The sequence below is a fragment of the Calliphora vicina genome, chromosome 4, assembly GCF_958450345.1.
Source record: "Calliphora vicina chromosome 4, idCalVici1.1, whole genome shotgun sequence".
NCBI lineage: Eukaryota > Metazoa > Arthropoda > Insecta > Diptera > Calliphoridae > Calliphora > Calliphora vicina.
Window position 1 is genome coordinate 44,882,274 of NC_088783.1, and position 19,179 is coordinate 44,901,452.

A 19,179-nucleotide genomic window follows, 5' to 3' on the forward strand; every position below is an offset into this window, starting at 1 on the left:
AAAAAAAAAATAAAAAAATTTTAATATTTTTTTTCCGAAATCAAAAACTTTTTTGACTTTTTTTTAAAATACGCTATTTTTTTTATTTTTTTTTTTTTCTTAAAATAAAGTTTAGATATTTTCCTTGAACACCTACTTGGTCGCTTAGTGGGATGCGAGTGGGATATCTATCAAAATAAATATTTTGTAACTCAAAACATAAAATTTTTGACTTTTTTTGCAAAATCAAAAACTTTGTTGACTTTTTTTTTTCAAATTGGACCCTTTTTTAATCTTTTTTTTTAGGTCAAACAAAAGCTTAGATATTATCCTTGAAGACCCTTTTGGTCGCTTAGTGGGATGCGAGTGGGATATCTATCAAAATAAATATTTTTTAACTCAAGACTTACAATTTTTGACTTTTTTTTTTGCAAATACGATTTTTTTTCCAAATGGGCCCTTTTTTTAAAATTTTTTTTGTAGTCAAAAGAAAGCTTAGGTCCATTCCTTTAAGATATTTTTAGTCCCTTAGTGGGATGCGAGTAGGATATCTATCAAAATAAATATTTTGTAACGCAAGACATACAATTTTTTAATTTTTTTTTGCAAAATCAAAATTTTTTTCCAATATGGGCCCTTTTTTAATTTTTTTTTTTTGCTCAAAAGAAAGCCTAGGTCCATTCCTTTAAGATATTTTTAGTCCCTTAGTGGGATGCGAGTGGGATATCTATCAAAATAAATATTTTGTAACGCAAGACATACAATTTTTTAATATTTTTTTGCAAAATCGAAATTTTTTTCCAATATGGGACTTTTTTTTAAAATTTTTTTTTGCTCAAAAGAAAGCTTAGGTTTTTTCCTTTAAGACCTATTTTGTCACTTAGGAAGATGTGAGTAGGATATCTATTAAAATAAAAATGTTGTAACTCAAGACATTCAATTATTGACTTTTTTTTTGCAAATTCGAATTTTTTTTCAAAATGGGCCCTTTTTTAAAAATTTTTTTTTAGTCAAAAGAAAGCTTAGGTCCATTCCTTTAAGATATTTTAGGTCCCTTAGTGGGATGCGAGTGGGATATCTATCAAAATAAATATTTTGTAACTCAAGATATACAATTTTTGATTTTTTGGCAAAATCAAAAACTTTTTTGACTTTTTTTTAAAATGGGCCCTTTTTGTAATTTTTTTTTTTGCTATAAAGAAAGCTTAGGCCTATTCCTTTAAGATGGTTTTGATCGCTTAGTGGGATGCGAGTGGGATATATATCAAAATAAATGTTTTGTAACTCAAGACATACAATTTTTGTGTTAAAACATTTATTTTGATAGATATCCCACTCGCATCCCACTAAGGGACTAAAAATATCTTAAAGGAATGGACCTAGGCTTTCTTTTGAGCAAAAAAAAAAATTAAAAAAGGGCCCATATTGGAAAAAAATTTTGATTTTGCAAAAAAAAAATTAAAAAATTGTATGTCTTGCGTTACAAAATATTTATTTTGATAGATATCCTACTCGCATCCCACTAAGGGACTAAAAATATCTTAAAGGAATGGACCTAAGCTTTCTTTTGACTACAAAAAAAATTTTAAAAAAAGGGCCCATTTGGAAAAAAAATCGTATTTGCAATAAAAAAAGTCAAAAATTGTAAGTCTTGAGTTAAAAAATATTTATTTTGATAGATATCCCACTCGCATCCCACTAAGCGACCAAAAGGGTCTTCAAGGATAATATCTAAGCTTTTGTTTGACCTAAAAAAAAAGATTAAAAAAGGGTCCATTTTGAAAAAAAAAAGTCAACAAAGTTTTTGATTTTGCAAAAAAAGTCAAAAATTTTATGTTTTGAGTTACAAAATATTTATTTTGATAGATATCCCACTCGCATCCCACTAAGCGACCAAGTAGGTGTTCAAGGAAAATATCTAAACTTTATTTTAAGAAAAAAAAAAAAATAAAAAAAAATAGCGTATTTTAAAAAAAAATCAAAAAAGTTTTTGATTTCGGAAAAAAAAATATTAAAAATTTTTTATTTTTTTTTTTAAATATTTTTTTTCGAAAGATCGAAGAAATAGCTATCTATACTATTTGGAACACATTTTGCTAAGAACAATAGGTAATAAGTTACATGAATAAGAAAAAACCCCTGTTTGACCAAATTGTCAAAATTTTACCCCCTATAACTCAGAGAGTTCTCGACCGATGTTGTTGAAAAATTGTGTCTGAGTTACTATCCAATAGAGCTAACCTTGGTGCAAATTTCATCCCGATCGGAAGACATCGATTTCAAAAGTTGGTTCACTTGACATGAAATCCCCCATATATATATATATATATATATATATATATATATATATATATAAAAGCAGGAAATTAAAACAAATTTTTATTTTTAAGGCGTTCGCTGTCAATTACAGAAAAACAGATATTCTTGAATGATTTTCAAAATGGGCCTTATATGTGAGCTATGACCAATTACGGCCCGATTACCATGAAATTAGGTTGTATGATTTATGTCTATATGAAAGTTATTTATTTGATTTTTATGTGTATACCAACATTTTTAGGAGAATTATTCCTTGTACCCTAATAGTGGTGTAGGGTATAATTAAAACATTTTTATTAAATAAGTTGTTGATACATATTTATTTAATAAAATAATTGCTGATTCATTTTTTTTTTTTTTGAATTTTGCTTCCTAATACAATTTTCAATGAAAAACATCTTTATTTAAACCAGTGAAATCATAAATTTAAAATACAAAACACATTCTTAGAACTAAGTTTTATTTGACAACATTCCTATAATTGTATTTAGTTTCTCTTCTAAAACATCTATCCGACATTCTTTGCTCTTAGTAGATTTCTTTTCCAAAATTGACATGGCTTTAGTGACCGTACTCTTATCAATAACCTGTTGCACTTTATCCCTACAAAACACATGATCATGATCGTTTACATATTCATAGCTATCTGTTAGAGGCACAATAGTATCTTTATCATTTCCAATAACCTTTATAGTCGGTGCATACAATTTTGTCTTGACTTTAGGATAAAATACTTTATTTCCTTTATTGGGAAAAATAGAGACTTTACCACGGATAGTGAAGTCGGGTAAAAAATAGTTGGTAAATAATGAAAATGTTTTATTAAACCACTTAGAGACTTTGCAACGTTTAGTGAAGTCAGTTGAAAAATAGTTTGTAAAAAATGAAAATGCTTTATTATACCACTTAAATTGGAAATTATATATTCCAGAACGAGATAAAGCATCAATACGACAGAGGATATCATTAAATTCGGCTTGATCTCTAATTACCTGAGTGTCACTTACCGCCAGGCCATTGAGTAGATTGAACAAAATAATGGCGAACAATACAAAAGAGAGAAACAGCCAATATTTATAAAAAGAGTCCAGATTTAAACTACTAGCATCGAATTCTCCGGTGAACATCACAATGGTTTTAGTAAAGGCCACCAACGGAATAGAGAAACTATTGAAGTCATCCTTCTTCTCTTCCTCCTCCTCCTCCTGCTCATCCTCATACTTCTCCTTAGTTATAGGAGGCTTATTAGCGTATTGAATGTAGAAACACAAAGTAAATGAGAATATAAAAAAAGAGTACAACAGAAAACTCATGACGAATGTTTTAAAAACAGCCTTCAACATTAGCAAATGTGTGGAAATGAAAGAGAAGGGGAAAGAGCCGACCAATAAAAATAAACCACAAGCCAAAACAAGAATACAAGCCACCGCCATATTACGTTGCAACATTAAGTCCATATCCTGATTAAAGTAATCTAAAGTTTGCATTGAGAGTATTATCAGAAATATTTCCAAATAATTGGAAATTGTTTTTAAATACATCCGCGGATATGTTATGAATTGTATACATTCTCTTACGATCAACACTACAAGACAAATTTTGGAATAACCTAAAGCTAATTCTTTGAGAAAAACATTATCAATATCACAGAATTTCATAATAATATGTGTAAACATTGCGGTGGTAAAAGTGATGTACAACATACAATTGAATAAAAATAATATTGAGACTCTACACCATTTGAGATAAAAGAGGGTACTTATTACCGGATGATGCAGTAAATACTGATGTTCTATGGATTTAGCTAAAAATTGTATGGGTAACAAAAAATTATCCATCTGTTTCACACTCTCTTCATTCGAAGTTACAAAATTCTTATAATCTATTATTATTTCATAGTTTTTGTCATCGAACTCATGATTAGTGGATGATATACAGTCATCTAAATGTTCTTCCAATACTGAGGCCCTCATGCCATTTAAAGGCACTTCATGGTAGTTCTTTCCAAGACTGATGCAAGCTCCTCTCTTTAAAAGTTGTTTTACTGCCTTATTATTGTGATTCTTGACGGCATAATGGAGAGCAGTGAATTTACCCATCACAGTTTCATTAATATCGACTTGTTCTGATTCCAATAATATATCGAAACATTTCCAATAGCTGCTATATTCATTCATGTTATCATTATTTAATCTGTGTATAGTATCTATTAAGGGGTGATCGTAATGTTGAATTTCAATAAGGGGTTGCTGTAAAAGCTTTTCCAGGCAATACCAATTGCCATTAGTCCATGTTATTTGTATCGGAGTATAAAAGTAATTTGTGATTCCATTATAATCCAGATCACTGGCCAATATAAAATCGAATGCTCTATGGGCACCGTCCATTATGGATACCACTAACAATTGTAACTTTTCAATATTGCTGAGAATACCTATATATGCAATGTACATTTCAACAAAACGTTCAATAAAACCATATGATAGGAAATCTTTTAGGGAATTGAATATTTCTAAATGATCCGCATTCTGGTCCACTGATTTCATTGCGAAATATTTTTCTTCTAACATACCAACATTGGTTAGAGATTCGAATATTTGTATGATTTCATTTTTTTGCACATCATTCAGTTGTTGATTTTGTTTCACATATTGTAGTGGCGTCACGTTTCCTTGATCGGCTATATTAGGGGAGGCCCTATAGCGCAGTAAAATTTTTATACATTTTGTAACATTGATGTAATTTTCATTGTTAAGGTTTTTACACAAACAGTTAAGAGGAGTTAAGTTAAAATATTTTTCATTGACTAGAATAAATCCCGAGGACAAAAGCTCCTTCAAATTTCCAGGATCTTGGGAGTCGACGGCAAAATGTATGGCCCGTTTATTAAAGAATTTATTGAGCTAATTGAAAACATAATATGTATATTAAAGGACATTTTATAAACTAAATTTTATACTCACATGATTTGGATCACAACCTGAACGCACACATTTTTGTACAAATGCTAAACAACGAGGTTTTGCTAAAACCTTTTCAAAGATACATAAATTCTCATCATCATATTCTAAGGCATTTGCTCCAGCCCTTAAGGCGTCCATAAATCCCCAAATATTATGATTCGCAAAGGCCTCCAATAGTTCTATCTGTCAAAAAATTTTTAATAAATATTAGCAATAAATTTAGAATATAATTCTAAATAGTTATCACACTTGAGGGTCCTTCTTAAAAATACTCTTCAGATATGTATTGATGTCCATTTTTAAAAATAAAAAAAAAAATTATTAGGATTTTATAACGTATGTATGGACTAATAAAGTAATGGAATTAAACTGATGAAATTATTTATTTTTTTTAACTTTGACGACATTTTGCATTCAACGATATTTGCTATTATTAATTTGTGGTGGGAATTTCAAAAATAAAAATAAAACCTTTAATGAAGTGCTAGTCAGAATTGTTGGTTTAATCAATGATTCAACTATTTTAAAATACAAAATTTATTTTAAGGTCTCTTTATATAATAAGCCCATCTATGGGTGCAGCACCTTAAATTATATTAATCTCCTTAGAATCACTTTCATAAAATTTCAATCATATGGGGCATTTCATGTCAAGTGAATCAACTTTTGAAATTGATGTCTTCCGATCGGAATTAAATTTTCGAAAAGGTTAGTTCTATTGGAGAGTAACTCAGATACAATTTTTCAACTAGATCGGCCGAGAACTCTCTGAGTTAGAGGGGGTCAAAATTTTACATTTTGGTCAAGCATTTGTTTTTTCTTATCCATGTAACTTATTACCAATTGTTCTTAGCAAAATTTGTCCCAAATAGCTTAGATAGCTCTTTCTCCAATCTTTCGAAAAAAAATATTTAATAAAATAATAAAAAAATTGTAATATTTTTTCCGAAATCAAAAACTTTTTTGACTTTTTTTTAAATGGGCCTTTTTATTTTTCTTATTAGATATTTTCCTTGAAAACCTATTTGGTCGCTTAGTGGGATGCGAGTGGGTTATCTATCAAAATAAATATTTTGTAACACAAAACATAAAATTTTTGACTTTTTTTGCAAAATCAAAAACTTTGTTGATTTTTTATTTCAAAATTAACCCTGTGTACATGTAACCTTCAACCTAAAAAGTACACAAAGCAATGTGTTTTTGTCCAATTTGTTGTTGTAAATAAATAAGAAAACAAACCAAAAGCGGGACCAGGGATTCCCAAAGTAGGACACCTCGGGTATGTTCAATTTTTAAAATGATCCTATTTCTTCGTCATTTTTATTGGCCAAGGTTATAATATACATTTTTGAAATTATATCCATTATATATCAGTGGATAGAGGATTTTGTCTGCTTTTCAAAAATGTATATAACTTTGGCCAATTAAAAATTTCATGGAATACTTTTTTGAAAAATATGACAAAAAATTCTTTTTATTGAGTTTTTGCATAGATACAAATTTTTCAAATTGAAATAAAATTTTGATTTATGAATATTTTTTGATGAAATTTTACACTTATATAGATTTTTTTATTGAAAATGGAAAAATAAAAACTAATTTTGAAATTTATAATCAGGAATCCCGCAATTCCCAAAAAAGTATTGAAAAATTCCAAAAATTGTATTTTTTCGGTTTTTGGCTATAATATCCATACCACGGTTATCGGAACCCTTTACAAAATGATTAAGAACATATTGGGCTATCTAAAATAGGTTACTATATTTTGATATCGAGTATGCGATTTGAGAATTTTTGCCCTAAATTTGAATTTTACATAAAAAATAGGCATTTTTTGAATGGGCCTGGTCCCCTAGGTATCAAAAAGTATACATTTTATTTTCATTTAAAATATTTGACGTAAAGTTAGCTTTTCAAAAAGTACAAATTCATTATACATCCTCTTAGAAATTTTTTAGATAACTTAAAAAGGGTAGGGTGGGTAAAAATGTTGAAAAAAATATCTCCTAAGCTATAAGAGATAATTGATTGCTACGACGAGGTTTTATGTAGTGCTCAACGAGGAGATTCCATATGTGTAATTTTTTTAAAATCGGAACACAGACGAAGAAATAGGATCATTTTAAAAATTGAACATTCCCGAGGTGTCCTACTTTGGGAACCCCTGGTCTCGCTCCTGGTGGGCTCATGATGTCCAAATTCAAAACTTATACTCGACTGCACTTCCTCTTTGCACACGTGAAATTTCATTCAAATCGGCGTAAGGGTTTAGAAGTTACAGATTTATTTCTCTCTTTTTTTATTCTCATATCACTGTGCAGCATTGATTTTGATCGGTTTTAATTGATAGTTATTGTAGGAAATAAATATGAAGAAAAAGAGTTTAATAATTTGAAGTCGCCTAAAATAATATTTTAAATGTATTTGTTTTTTGCATTTTACAGTTGTTTTTTTATTTTCTGTGTATGAGGAGCCGCAGAATTTATTTACATATACATTTCTTGGTATTTCGATAATATTTGGGTTGCAATCTTCTAGAAAAAATCAATTTCCCAAAATTTTTCAATTTACAAAAAAGTGCGTTTTGTTCTGCGACGGCTCCTTATATACAAATGTATGTAAATAGTTATTTTATAATATCTGCTAATATAAAACTTTATACGAAACAATTTCTTATCACAGCAAAATGTAACGGATCGGAACAGGTAGTGATTCACCTCCCATACGAAGTTAATAGTTATTTATAAATATTTTGTGAACTACAATTTCAAGTTTCTTCAAACTTTGTCTAAATGGTTCTTTTATCATTTTGCATAGTTTTTCTGAAAATGTTCGGTATTGTAATAGTGGGCGTGGCACATCCTATACAATGTAAATATTTAATTTCGAATATCTGGAGAATTATAATTGTAAAAGTGTTTGAACTTTTTACGAATTAATTTCTTAATACTGTCCGGAGTTTAGCGGAATGAGATTAGAGGGCGTAGCACTTCCCATATAAAGTAAATATTAATTTCGAATATCTGGGCAATTAAAATGGGACGGATCGGAATTTATACTTACGAGATTCTTCTAACTTTGTCCAGAGAGCTCACTTATCATTTCACGGAGATTGGCTGAAAATTGACGGGATTGCATTAATTTCGAATATCTGGAGAACTATAATTCTAAAAGTATTTTAACTTTGTAACAATCAATTTATTATAATTAATTATCATTCTACGGAGATTAGCTTAAAACGAATTTATTTCTGATCACTGTACGAAGTTTAGCTAAAAAAGAACGTGACCGGAGCAATAAGCATGGGATCGCCATTACAAAGAAAATTGTAATTTTGAGAGTCTTCAAAGCCTTGTCTGAATCACTTATATTTTTACGATGTTTGGCTGAAATTGGACGGTATCGACTTTGTAGAAATGACCCCTCCCATAGAAACCTTGTGCGCTAAGTACAGGTCACAGGAATAAGTTTCGCATAGAAATATATTACATGACCTAATTTGATGGCAATTGGTCATAACTCCCATATAAGGCCCATTTCCGAAAATCACTCACGAAAATAAAGTATTGAAATATTAAAAGAAAAATGTTTTTGCTCATTTACTTAGTGTAGAGTATTGTAAGATCAGGCTTGGCCGTCCATACTATTTTATTAGTTTAATTATTGTTTTACATAAATAATTTTACTTTATTTAGACGTAAGAAAAATATTACCATTTCCTTATTTTTTCCAGTAACGAACACCGAATCATAACCGAATTCATTTACTTGTTTGTAGTTAATTAATCATTCAGTTAGAGTGATCTAATACTTGAGTAGGTGAAATTCAAAACTCGCTCGTTACACATAAACCGAATTTTGGGAAAAATCTAAAAACATGTAGCGGCTGATTAAATGGACCAAATTAGTTGAATGCTTTAAATTCCTAGATGTTACTCCTTTCTTGACTAAAACTCAACAGTTGAAATAATTAAATAAACTGCAACAAAGAGAAATAATAGATAAAAGTTTGGAACGAACGAGTTTTGCAACCAGTTTAGCATAAAATTGTAGGTCTTAAATTTTTCCCAAAGCGGTTTGATAATCATCATTTTTCTTTTAATTTTTAATCTCCACACTGATGGGAAATGTCTGGATAAATTTTATCAATTGTCTTTCCTCGTTTCCAGAATGATTTTGGGGTGCAAAATTTGGTGCTGTAATTAATCTCCCACCGCATAGTTAACAATCCTTTCTGAGTTTCTACTATCATCATTCTCTTTGAAGATTTGAATTTAAAATTAGGTTGACCTGGTGTTGTTAGCACAGACGATTCATATATAGTAACCTCGCTTCCAGGAGGAAAAGTTCAGCAATTAAGATCCTGATGATCTGGCCTAAGCAACCAGTGAAATGCGTATAGGAACTTGCTTATACCCCAACAATAAATTTCAAATAGAATGAATAAAACATTGAACCAGAGAGTTTTTCTACGAAATATGTAATCAGAGAGTTTCGAAAATGACTGATGAATGCTGCCAACTGCAATTTTAAGTCATATAAAAATATAAACAAGTAAGAAATTATGGTCGGTCAAGCTTGACCATATAATACCCTACACTAAGTAAAAGACCAAAAACATTTTTCTTTTAAAATTTCAATAATTTATATTTTTAAGTGATTTTCGGAAGTGGGACTTATATGGGGGCTATGACCAATTATGGACCGATCACCATGAACTTAGGTCGTGTGATTTATGTCTATATGAAAGTTTACTATGTTGAATTTTGTGAGTATACCAACATTTTTAAGCGATTTATGCACGTTAAAGTGATTTTCGGATGCGGGTCTATATGGGAGCTTTGACTAATTATGGACGGATCGTAACAAAATTTGGTGACATGAATTTTGTATATATATAACTTATTTGGAGCGCAATTTGTGGAGATACATTTATAAATTAAACATTTATGACCTCCCCACTATGGTGTAGGGTATAAAAAGAACATGTATCCATATAATTTCTATATTGCTTACCATTAAACTCCAATAGGATTGCCTGAATAAATGATTATCTCGATTTTTTTAATTTTTTTAATTTTTGTAACGAAAATCAATTAAGCACATTTAAGTACAAACACAAATCGGTTTAATTGACCAATTTTTACAATAGTAGGAATCATAATTCAATTAGAATTGCGATTTTATATTTCTAAACATTTTGAATCTGTTTGGTTGATCTATTTATACCCAACACCACCAAGTGGGGAGGGTATAATGCGTTTGTGCAGATGTTTGTAACGCCCGGAAATATTAGTCTAACACCCACCTTAAAGTATACCGATCGACTTAGAATCACTTTCTGAGTCGACTAAACGATGTCCCTCCGTCTGGTCGGCTGGCTGGCTGTCCATGTAAACCTTGTGCGCAGAGTACAGGTCGCCATTTTGAAGATATTTCGATGAAATTTGGTACATATTATTTTTTCGGCTCAAGGACCAAGCCTATTGAAACTGGCTGAAATCGGTGCATTATTTCACCTGGCCCACATACAAATGTCCATCCGAAATTGGACTTTATCGGTCATAAATGTTTAATTTAATAAATGTATCTCCACAAGTTGCGCTCCAAATAAGTTATATATATACAAAATTCATGTCACCAAATTTTGTTACGATCGGTTCATAATTACTCATAGCTCCCATATAGACCGGCTTCTGAAAATCACTTTAACGTGCATAAATCGCTTAAAAATGTTGGTATACTCACAAAATTCAACATAGTAAACTTTCATATAGACGCAAATCACACGACCTAATTTCATGGTGATCGGTCCATAATTAGTCATAGCCCCCATATAAGGCCCACTTCCGAAAATCACTCAAAAATATAAATTATTGAAATTTTAAAAGAAAAATGTTTTTGCTCTTTTACTTAGTGTAGGGTATTATATGGTCGGGCTTGACCGACCATACTTTCTTACTTGTTTTAGATTAGTAATAAATTTTCTGTTCACATTCCTTTAAAATTTATTACCATGATAGTTTCATATTCCAAATAGTAAAAATTAGTTCCGTTTACAAATATATTTATTTAAATACCACTCACCTGTTAATTTCAATAACATTCAATTCTATAGTCCTATAAAACTTATCAGTGTAAACTGTGGAAACTGAAATATGTAAGTTCTTTATAAAATGTTACTAATTGCAATAACTTATTGTCACAAATGTTCTACAATCAACAATTCATTATAGCATTTTTTTATTTTTTCAATACAATAATGGTTTAAGTTTTTGCTGTATAAACCAACAGGCAATACAATTTTGATTCCCATATAGGATTATTTAAGAGAATTATAATCTCGTCGAATTTTACAGGACGTGCGCATTTTAGTTAGATGTAAATGTTTGTCAATATAATTCCTACAAAAATTTCGTGGAGCGAGTGTGGGTGGTAGTTATATTTTATGGAAATCTATTTATAACAGTGTGGAAAAAGTGTATTTTATTTTCTTTATTATCTCTTAGATATTGAATTTTTTGTTTAATGTTATATCTACATGTACCACTACATAAATAATAAACTTAAGTTTTAATAGCAACAAGTATTTCTCTATAGCTGAAATAACGTTGGAATGTTGAAATTAAATAATACTTAAAAATATTGCAAATATTATTTTAAAATATTTACTAAAAATGTATTAGGTATTTATTAGGGTAATTATTCGACTAATGATCGTTGGATTAATCGAATAATTTTTACGAATAATTATTCGAACAATTTAAAAATGGCCATTTTCGAATAACGAATAATTCGAACGATTTTATGTAGAATAATCGAATAAAACGAATATATGTTCATATATGGGGCATTTCATGTCAAGTGAACCAACTTTTGAAATCGATGTCTTCCGATCGGGATGAAATTTGCACCAAGGTTAGCTCTATTGGATAGTAACTCAGACACAATTTTTCAACAACATCGGTCGAGAACTCTCTGAGTTATAGGGGGTAAAATTTTGACAATTTGGTCAAACAGGGGTTTTTTCTTATCCATGTAACTTATTACCTATTGTTCTTAGCAAAATGTGTCCCAAATAGTATAGATAGCTATTTCTTCGATCTTTCGAAAAAAAATATTTAAAAAAAAAAATAAAAAATTTTTAATATTTTTTTTCCGAAATCAAAAACTTTTTTGACTTTTTTTTAAAATGGGTCCTTTTTTTTTTTTCTTTAAATAAAGTTTAGATATTTTCCTTGAACGCCTACTTGGTCGCTTAGTGGGATATCTATCAAAATAAATATTTTGTAACTCAAAACATAAAATTTTTGACTTTTTTTGCAAAATCAAAAACTTTGTTGACTTTTTTTTTTCAAAATGGACCCTTTTTTAATCTTTTTTTTTAGGTCAAACAAAAGCTTACATATTATCCTTGAAGACCCTTTTGGTCGCTTAGTGGGATGCGAGTGGGATATCTATCAAAATAAATATTTTTTAACTCAAGACTTACAATTTTTGACTTTTTTTTTTGCAAATACGATTTTTTTTCCAAATGGGCCTTTTTTTAAATTTTTTTTGTAGTCAAAAGAAAGCTTAGGTCCATTCCTTTAAGATATTTTTAGTCCCTTAGTGGGATGCGAGTGGGATATCTATCAAAATAAATGTTTTGTAACAATTTTTTATTTTTTTTTTGCAAAATCGAAATTTTTTCCAATATGGGACTTTTTTTTAAAAATTTTTTTTGCTCAAAAGAAAGCTTAGGTCTTTTCCTTTAAGACCTATTTTGTCACATAGGAAGATGTGAGTAGGATATCTATTAAAATAAAAATGTTGTAACTCAAGACATTCAATTATTGACTTTATTTTTGCAAATTCGAATTTTTTTTCAAAATGGGCCCTTTTTTAAAAATTTTTTTTTAGTCAAAAGAAAGCTTAGGTCCATTCCTTTAAGATATTTTAGGTCCCTTAGTGGGATACGAGTGGGATATCAAAAATTGTAAGTCTTGAGTTAAAAAATATTTATTTTGATAGATATCCCACTCGCATCCCACTAAGCGACCAAAAGGGTCTTCAAGGATAATATCTAAGCTTTTGTTTGACCTAAAAAAAAAGATTAAAAAAGGGTCCATTTTGAAAAAAAAAAAGTCAACAAAGTTTTTGATTTTGCAAAAAAAGTCAAAAATTTTATGTTTTGAGTTACAAAATATTTATTTTGATAGATATCCCACTCGCATCCCACTAAGCGACCAAGTAGGTGTTCAAGGAAAATATTTAAACTTTATTTTAATAAAAAAAAAGGACCCATTTTAAAAAAAAGTCAAAAAAGTTTTTGATTTCGGAAAAAAAATATTAAAAATTTTTTATTTTTTTTTTTAAATATTTTTTTTCGAAAGATCGAAGAAATAGCTATCTATACTATTTGGGACACATTTTGCTAAGAACAATAGGTAATAAGTTACATGGATAAGAAAAAACCCCTGTTTGACCAAATTGTCAAAATTTTACCCCCTATAACTCAGAGAGTTCTCGACCGATGTTGTTGAAAAATTGTGTCTGAGTTACTATCCAATAGAGCTAACCTTGGTGCAAATTTCATCCCGATCGGAAGACATCGATTTCAAAAGTTGGTTCACTTGACATGAAATGCCCCATATATTTAAATTTATTAAATTGCATAAAATTTTTCATAATTTCAAATTTAAATAAGTAATAATGACTTACAAAATTGTATTGTTTCTGAAACTCGACAAATAACTAAAGACAAAGGGGCTTTCGATCACTGTAGATGAGTGTTCCGATAGCTCCTTCTATAAATATATAAATATTACTGCAAGATGTTACAATTCTAAAAACAAATCTTTCAAAATTTTTAACTTAGGACTTGAACCAATGAAAATAAAAGGTACGGAATAAAATATTTGTTATTTAGCTGGCGAAATATTAGAAGAATCGCAATTAATAATCAACATTTTCACTTAGATTAAAGTGGAGTTGAATGTGTTGGAGAATGTGATTTTGAAACGGTCGTCGAAAGTGATATTGGGAAATGACACTTATAAATGATTTTGAACATCGTTTAACATACATATTTGTCTAATATGGTAATAAACTTTTTGCGTATTTGTAAATGCGAACAGTCATGAACTGCCTGACTTCAAATTAGCCACGATCACTGACAATGATATCAAACTTTAGACAGATTCCCTTTATTGTGTAATTCTCCAAGACCACTTTATTAAGCAAAGATTCGGCAACGTTGGTAGAGCTTGATTATTATACATCAATTTGTTACAAATAATTTAGAAATAGTGAATAATTAATTAACTAAAGAATTAGTTGCACAATTTTAAACCCGAATTAATGGACGACATAAAAAAGTTCTTAATAGGTTTATGTTGTATTTGAATTCAGGATCATGTCCAACTAGCTCAAATAGCATAGCTCCAAAACGGAAACTAAAGGTTTTGCTAGTCAATTGTTTTGTAGATTGTTCGGGAGTTAATCTGATCAGAATATTTCTGTTGAAAATTTAAAGATGGACTTTGTTTTCGAATGTTTTTTAACATTATCAATACTTAAATTGTTAACTTTAACGTTATTTTTTCTTTTTCTTTAACCATAAAATATTAAAAAAACCGACATCAAACTTCATTCTTTACTTTTATAAAAAAAAAATTAATCAAATAATTCGATTAATTTTAAACGTGTGATCGAATTATTCGAACAAGTTAAAATCTCTTATTCGAATTATTCGTTTTATTCGAACAAGAGAAAAATCGAATAATTCGAATGCCCTAGTATTTATAGTGTCTTGACCACAATTATTCAAATGTTGCAAAAACATACAATATATTCCAAATATCCACTTGTGATATAGAGGGCCTATATTCAAAGCCCTCTATCTTGAAAAACACAAATAAGCAGCAGAGCCAAAAACTGTTTTTTTCGCGTATGATAGATAGAGGGTTTTGCTTCTCAAAATATTAAAAGTGTATGTATGAATTATCAGATAGAGGGTTTTTGCACTTTAATAAAAATTAATTATTTTGATTTCACTTATGTCATCTGTTAGTTTTTAACGTCATTTATTTAAGATAAATTGATTTATTTAAGATAGCGTCTAATAATACAATATTAAACAAAAATTATAGAAAAAACGTTTTATTTTGCTTTTGTAAATTTTTTTGAAGTTCGATAGAAGAAATTATTTCCAAAAAATATTTGTATAAGATAGAGAAATAAGAAAAATGCAAATAAAATAGCAAAAAAAAATTTTTCTTATAAAATTCACACCATAGATGAGGGCTGTTTTATTGAAGATTTTACCATCAAAAAGTAATTTTCGTGAAAATCAAAGATAGAGGAGTTTGAGTATAAGCCCTCGATATGCGTTTAGTTCATAAACATATAGGAGATTTCATGTCAAGTGAAATCGATGTCTTCCGATCGGGATGAAATTTGCACCAAGTTAGTTCTATTGGATAGTAACTCAGAAACAATTTTTCCACAAGATCGGTGGAGAACACTCTGAGTTAGAGGGGTTCAAAATTTGACATTTTGGCAAAGCATGTGTTTTTTTCTCATCCATGTAACTTATTACCTATTGTTCTTAGCAAAATCGGTCCCAAATAGTTTAGATAGCTACATTTCTTCAATCTTTCAAAAAAAAAAAAAAATTGAAATTTTTTTTTCGAAATCAAAAACTTTTTTGACTTTTTTTAAAATATACTATTTTTTTAATTTTGTGCTCAAAAGAAAGCTTAGATATTTTCCTAGAGGGATGCGAGTGGGATATCTATCAAAATAAATATTTTGTAACTCTGAAATAATATCCAATAGAACTAACCTTGGTGCAAATTTCATCTCGATCTGAAGACATCGATTTCAAAAGTTGGTTCACTTGATATGAAATCCCCCATATATCCATGACTTCTTCAATTTATGACACCAATAATACAGGACATACTTGTATAAAGAAATAACCGAATGGTTGATATCGAAATAGTGCTCATCCAATATTAATGCAACGGCCAAAATGGACAAAATTTGTTTTTTTAATGCAAAAACTCAGTTTTGTTATAAAAAAAATTTTTGGAAAATAAATACCAGATTTTAAACAAATTTTACTACAAGTATTAATAGCTAATTTTAAGAAAATTTACTATAAATATAAAAATTTTGGGAAAATTTACTATGAATAGCAAATATGAAAATTTGACGATAAATAGGAAATTTTAGGAAAATTTAATTCTGGGCTTTTTTCAGCCAGTTCCAATGTATTTCTGCATTATCAGCCAATAATATCGTAGAGTTTGTTCATTTGTCATTTGAAGTAACAGCTGATGTTGTCTTGTTACAGCATTAAAAGTCCTACAAATTTGAAACATTTTTCTAAGCTAATTAGCCGTAAATGCTAAAAAAATTTTAGTTTTTTTAAATAAAACTTAAAAATATAATAATTTCATAATAACTTCATTTGCAGGCACTACTATTTTTTTTTTCTTTTCAATCATAATTTCCAAGAAACAGAACCTTAAAGCAAACATTAAAGTAATTTACACCTTAATATTCCTTTAATGTCCTTTTGTGCTTCATGTTTTTTCATTCTTTTTATTTTGCCTTATTTTTGCAGTGCAAATTATCACGAAAGAAAAAAATGAAGTCAGCCTGCACTTTTTACAATAATTTAAGTTAATTCCTTTGCAAAAAGAACAGAACCAAACAAGGAACAAGAATTTACCAGCAACTGTGCAAAACTTATACAATTTTCGGCCAAATTTATCAAAAGTTCGCTTTCGTTTAAATTTTTTTTTCTTTTTCTCTCATTTTTGAGGAAATTTATATAATTTTTCTTTGTTAAAAGTAAGAACTTTGTTAGCGATTTCCTTTAAACGAAAAAATAGAGTATTGGGCAAAGGAAGCAAGTAAAAGTGTTTTATGCATATGGGTCGAAGTAATTGCATACTTTTTAACTGAAATGAATACAATGATTTTGGTAGAAAAAACTCAAGAACAAATTTTCTGAATTGAAAAAGTTTAAAGTGTTCAACCAAAAATAATAGTTAAATTTCATTATTCATTTTACAAAAAAAGCAGATTCTAAACATTGATCAGATGCTACGATCTTGTTGAAATGTTGATCGTGGGACCACAACACTTGATCGAAATTGAAAAATTATTGACTGTATGACTTAAGAGTGAGGAATTTGAAACTGTCGAATTTTGTACCAACAAAGCGTCATACACGCAGAGAAAAAATATAGTTGTGCATGTTTTCTGTAACTATTTCAATATTTTTACATGTTTTTTAACAATATTATAGTCACAGTAACTATTTATATGATTGTAGTAACCATAATATGGTTATATTTTTACTTTAAACAAGTATATGTTTGTGACAACCATATTTATGGTGAAGGACTTACCATATTCTGTTGCTCTCGGCCTATGAATATCATAATCTGAGAAAAACATATTATATAATGATTCATCATAATATTGTTTTCACAAACATATACTTGTTTATTGTAACCATATATATGATTGATACAATCACGTGAATCGTAAATTAATAATATTAGGAACACCTATTGCTCATCGAAGCTTATGGTAAATATGTTTCATCGATTTCATCGTTCGGGAAATAGTTTGTTCAGTTCAGAAGAGATGGTTTTGTCAGGGAAGACAAAGATAGTCCAGGGCAGCCAAAAAAGTTTGAAGACCAAGAATTGAAGGAATTACTCCATAAATATTCTTGTAAAACTTAATAGGAGCTTTCAAAATCAATGGGAGCTACTAAATCAGCAATTTCAAAACATTTGCGAGCATCCGAAAGCGAGGCAATTTAATACCATACGAACTGAAGTTAAGAGACCTTGAAAGACTTTCCATGTCCTAAATGGTGCTTGAACACTATAAAAGAAGTTTTGCCTCACCCGCTTTAAGGTCCAGACTGTTCTCCGTCCGACTACTAATTGTTCCGATCGATGCAGATACGATTCTCTTTGGCGTGATTCGTTCTTGGCCTCGAAAGATAAGCTGTTCTTCTGGCTCGGAATCCATATGTTGCCAGAAAGCTGGGAAAAGTCATAGCTTACAATGATCAGTACTTTGAATAAATTTATATTGTATGAATGTTAGAAAATAAAGCTACAAATTTTAAAAAATCCCACATTTTTAAGTCAAACACCCAGTATTTATTTAAATATCCAGCTGATATTGGTATTAACTAAAAACTAAAACTGCTTTTTATGAAGAACCATATAAAAATAGCAATATGTATAGTGATTAGTTCAAAATGCGCCAAAATTATATGAATTTCCATGTAGTGTCGATGATTCATTCATAGTTGATCTGATAGGGATAATAATGATGATATGGCCACTTTATACAAAGAGCTGTCAGAACATTTTCATTCCATGTATCATATACATAGCTGTAAATTGTGAATATTTTTATTCAAAATATTTCCAAAAACTTAATTATTTTTGAATTTTAGTTATATTTGAAAAAATAAATTTATATTGAAATCATTCTATATTATTCAAAATAGGATACTAATTAATATATATCTATTTAGAATATAAAGCAATAAATATTATTTGATTTAAATAGAATACGATATTAAATATATTATACTTAAAAGTTTTGAATAAACATTGATAAAATTATACTAATATTATTTGTATTTTAGTAACAATAAGTTGTATTTTATTCAATATATAATGAATAGATTTTAAAATATTTTAATCAATAGGAAAACATGTAATTATTTTCAAATTATATTCTTATAGTAAAAATTAAATATTAATTTAGTTTATTCAACTAGTTATAAATGAAATATTATTTTATTTATTCGAAAATTTGTTGATAGATTTTATTCAAAGCAATTTTCTTTGAATAATTTTATTTCTCCAAAAAAAAGAAAAATATTTAAA

The 19,179-nt window shown here is 28.8% G+C and overlaps 1 protein-coding gene across 1 annotated transcript; it reads right to left on the reverse strand.

Moving 5' to 3' along the window:
* Positions 1-2,750: 2,750 nt before the first annotated feature.
* On the reverse strand, positions 2,751-17,700 carry LOC135958390 (transient receptor potential cation channel protein painless-like). Its single transcript, XM_065509293.1, has 3 exons — positions 17,668-17,700; positions 5,262-5,444; positions 2,751-5,201 (listed from the first exon to the last, which is right to left on the reverse strand). The coding sequence occupies exons 1-3, from the start codon at positions 17,698-17,700 to the stop codon at positions 2,751-2,753; spliced, it is 2,667 nt and encodes an 888-aa protein (XP_065365365.1).
* Positions 17,701-19,179: the final 1,479 nt, after the last annotated feature.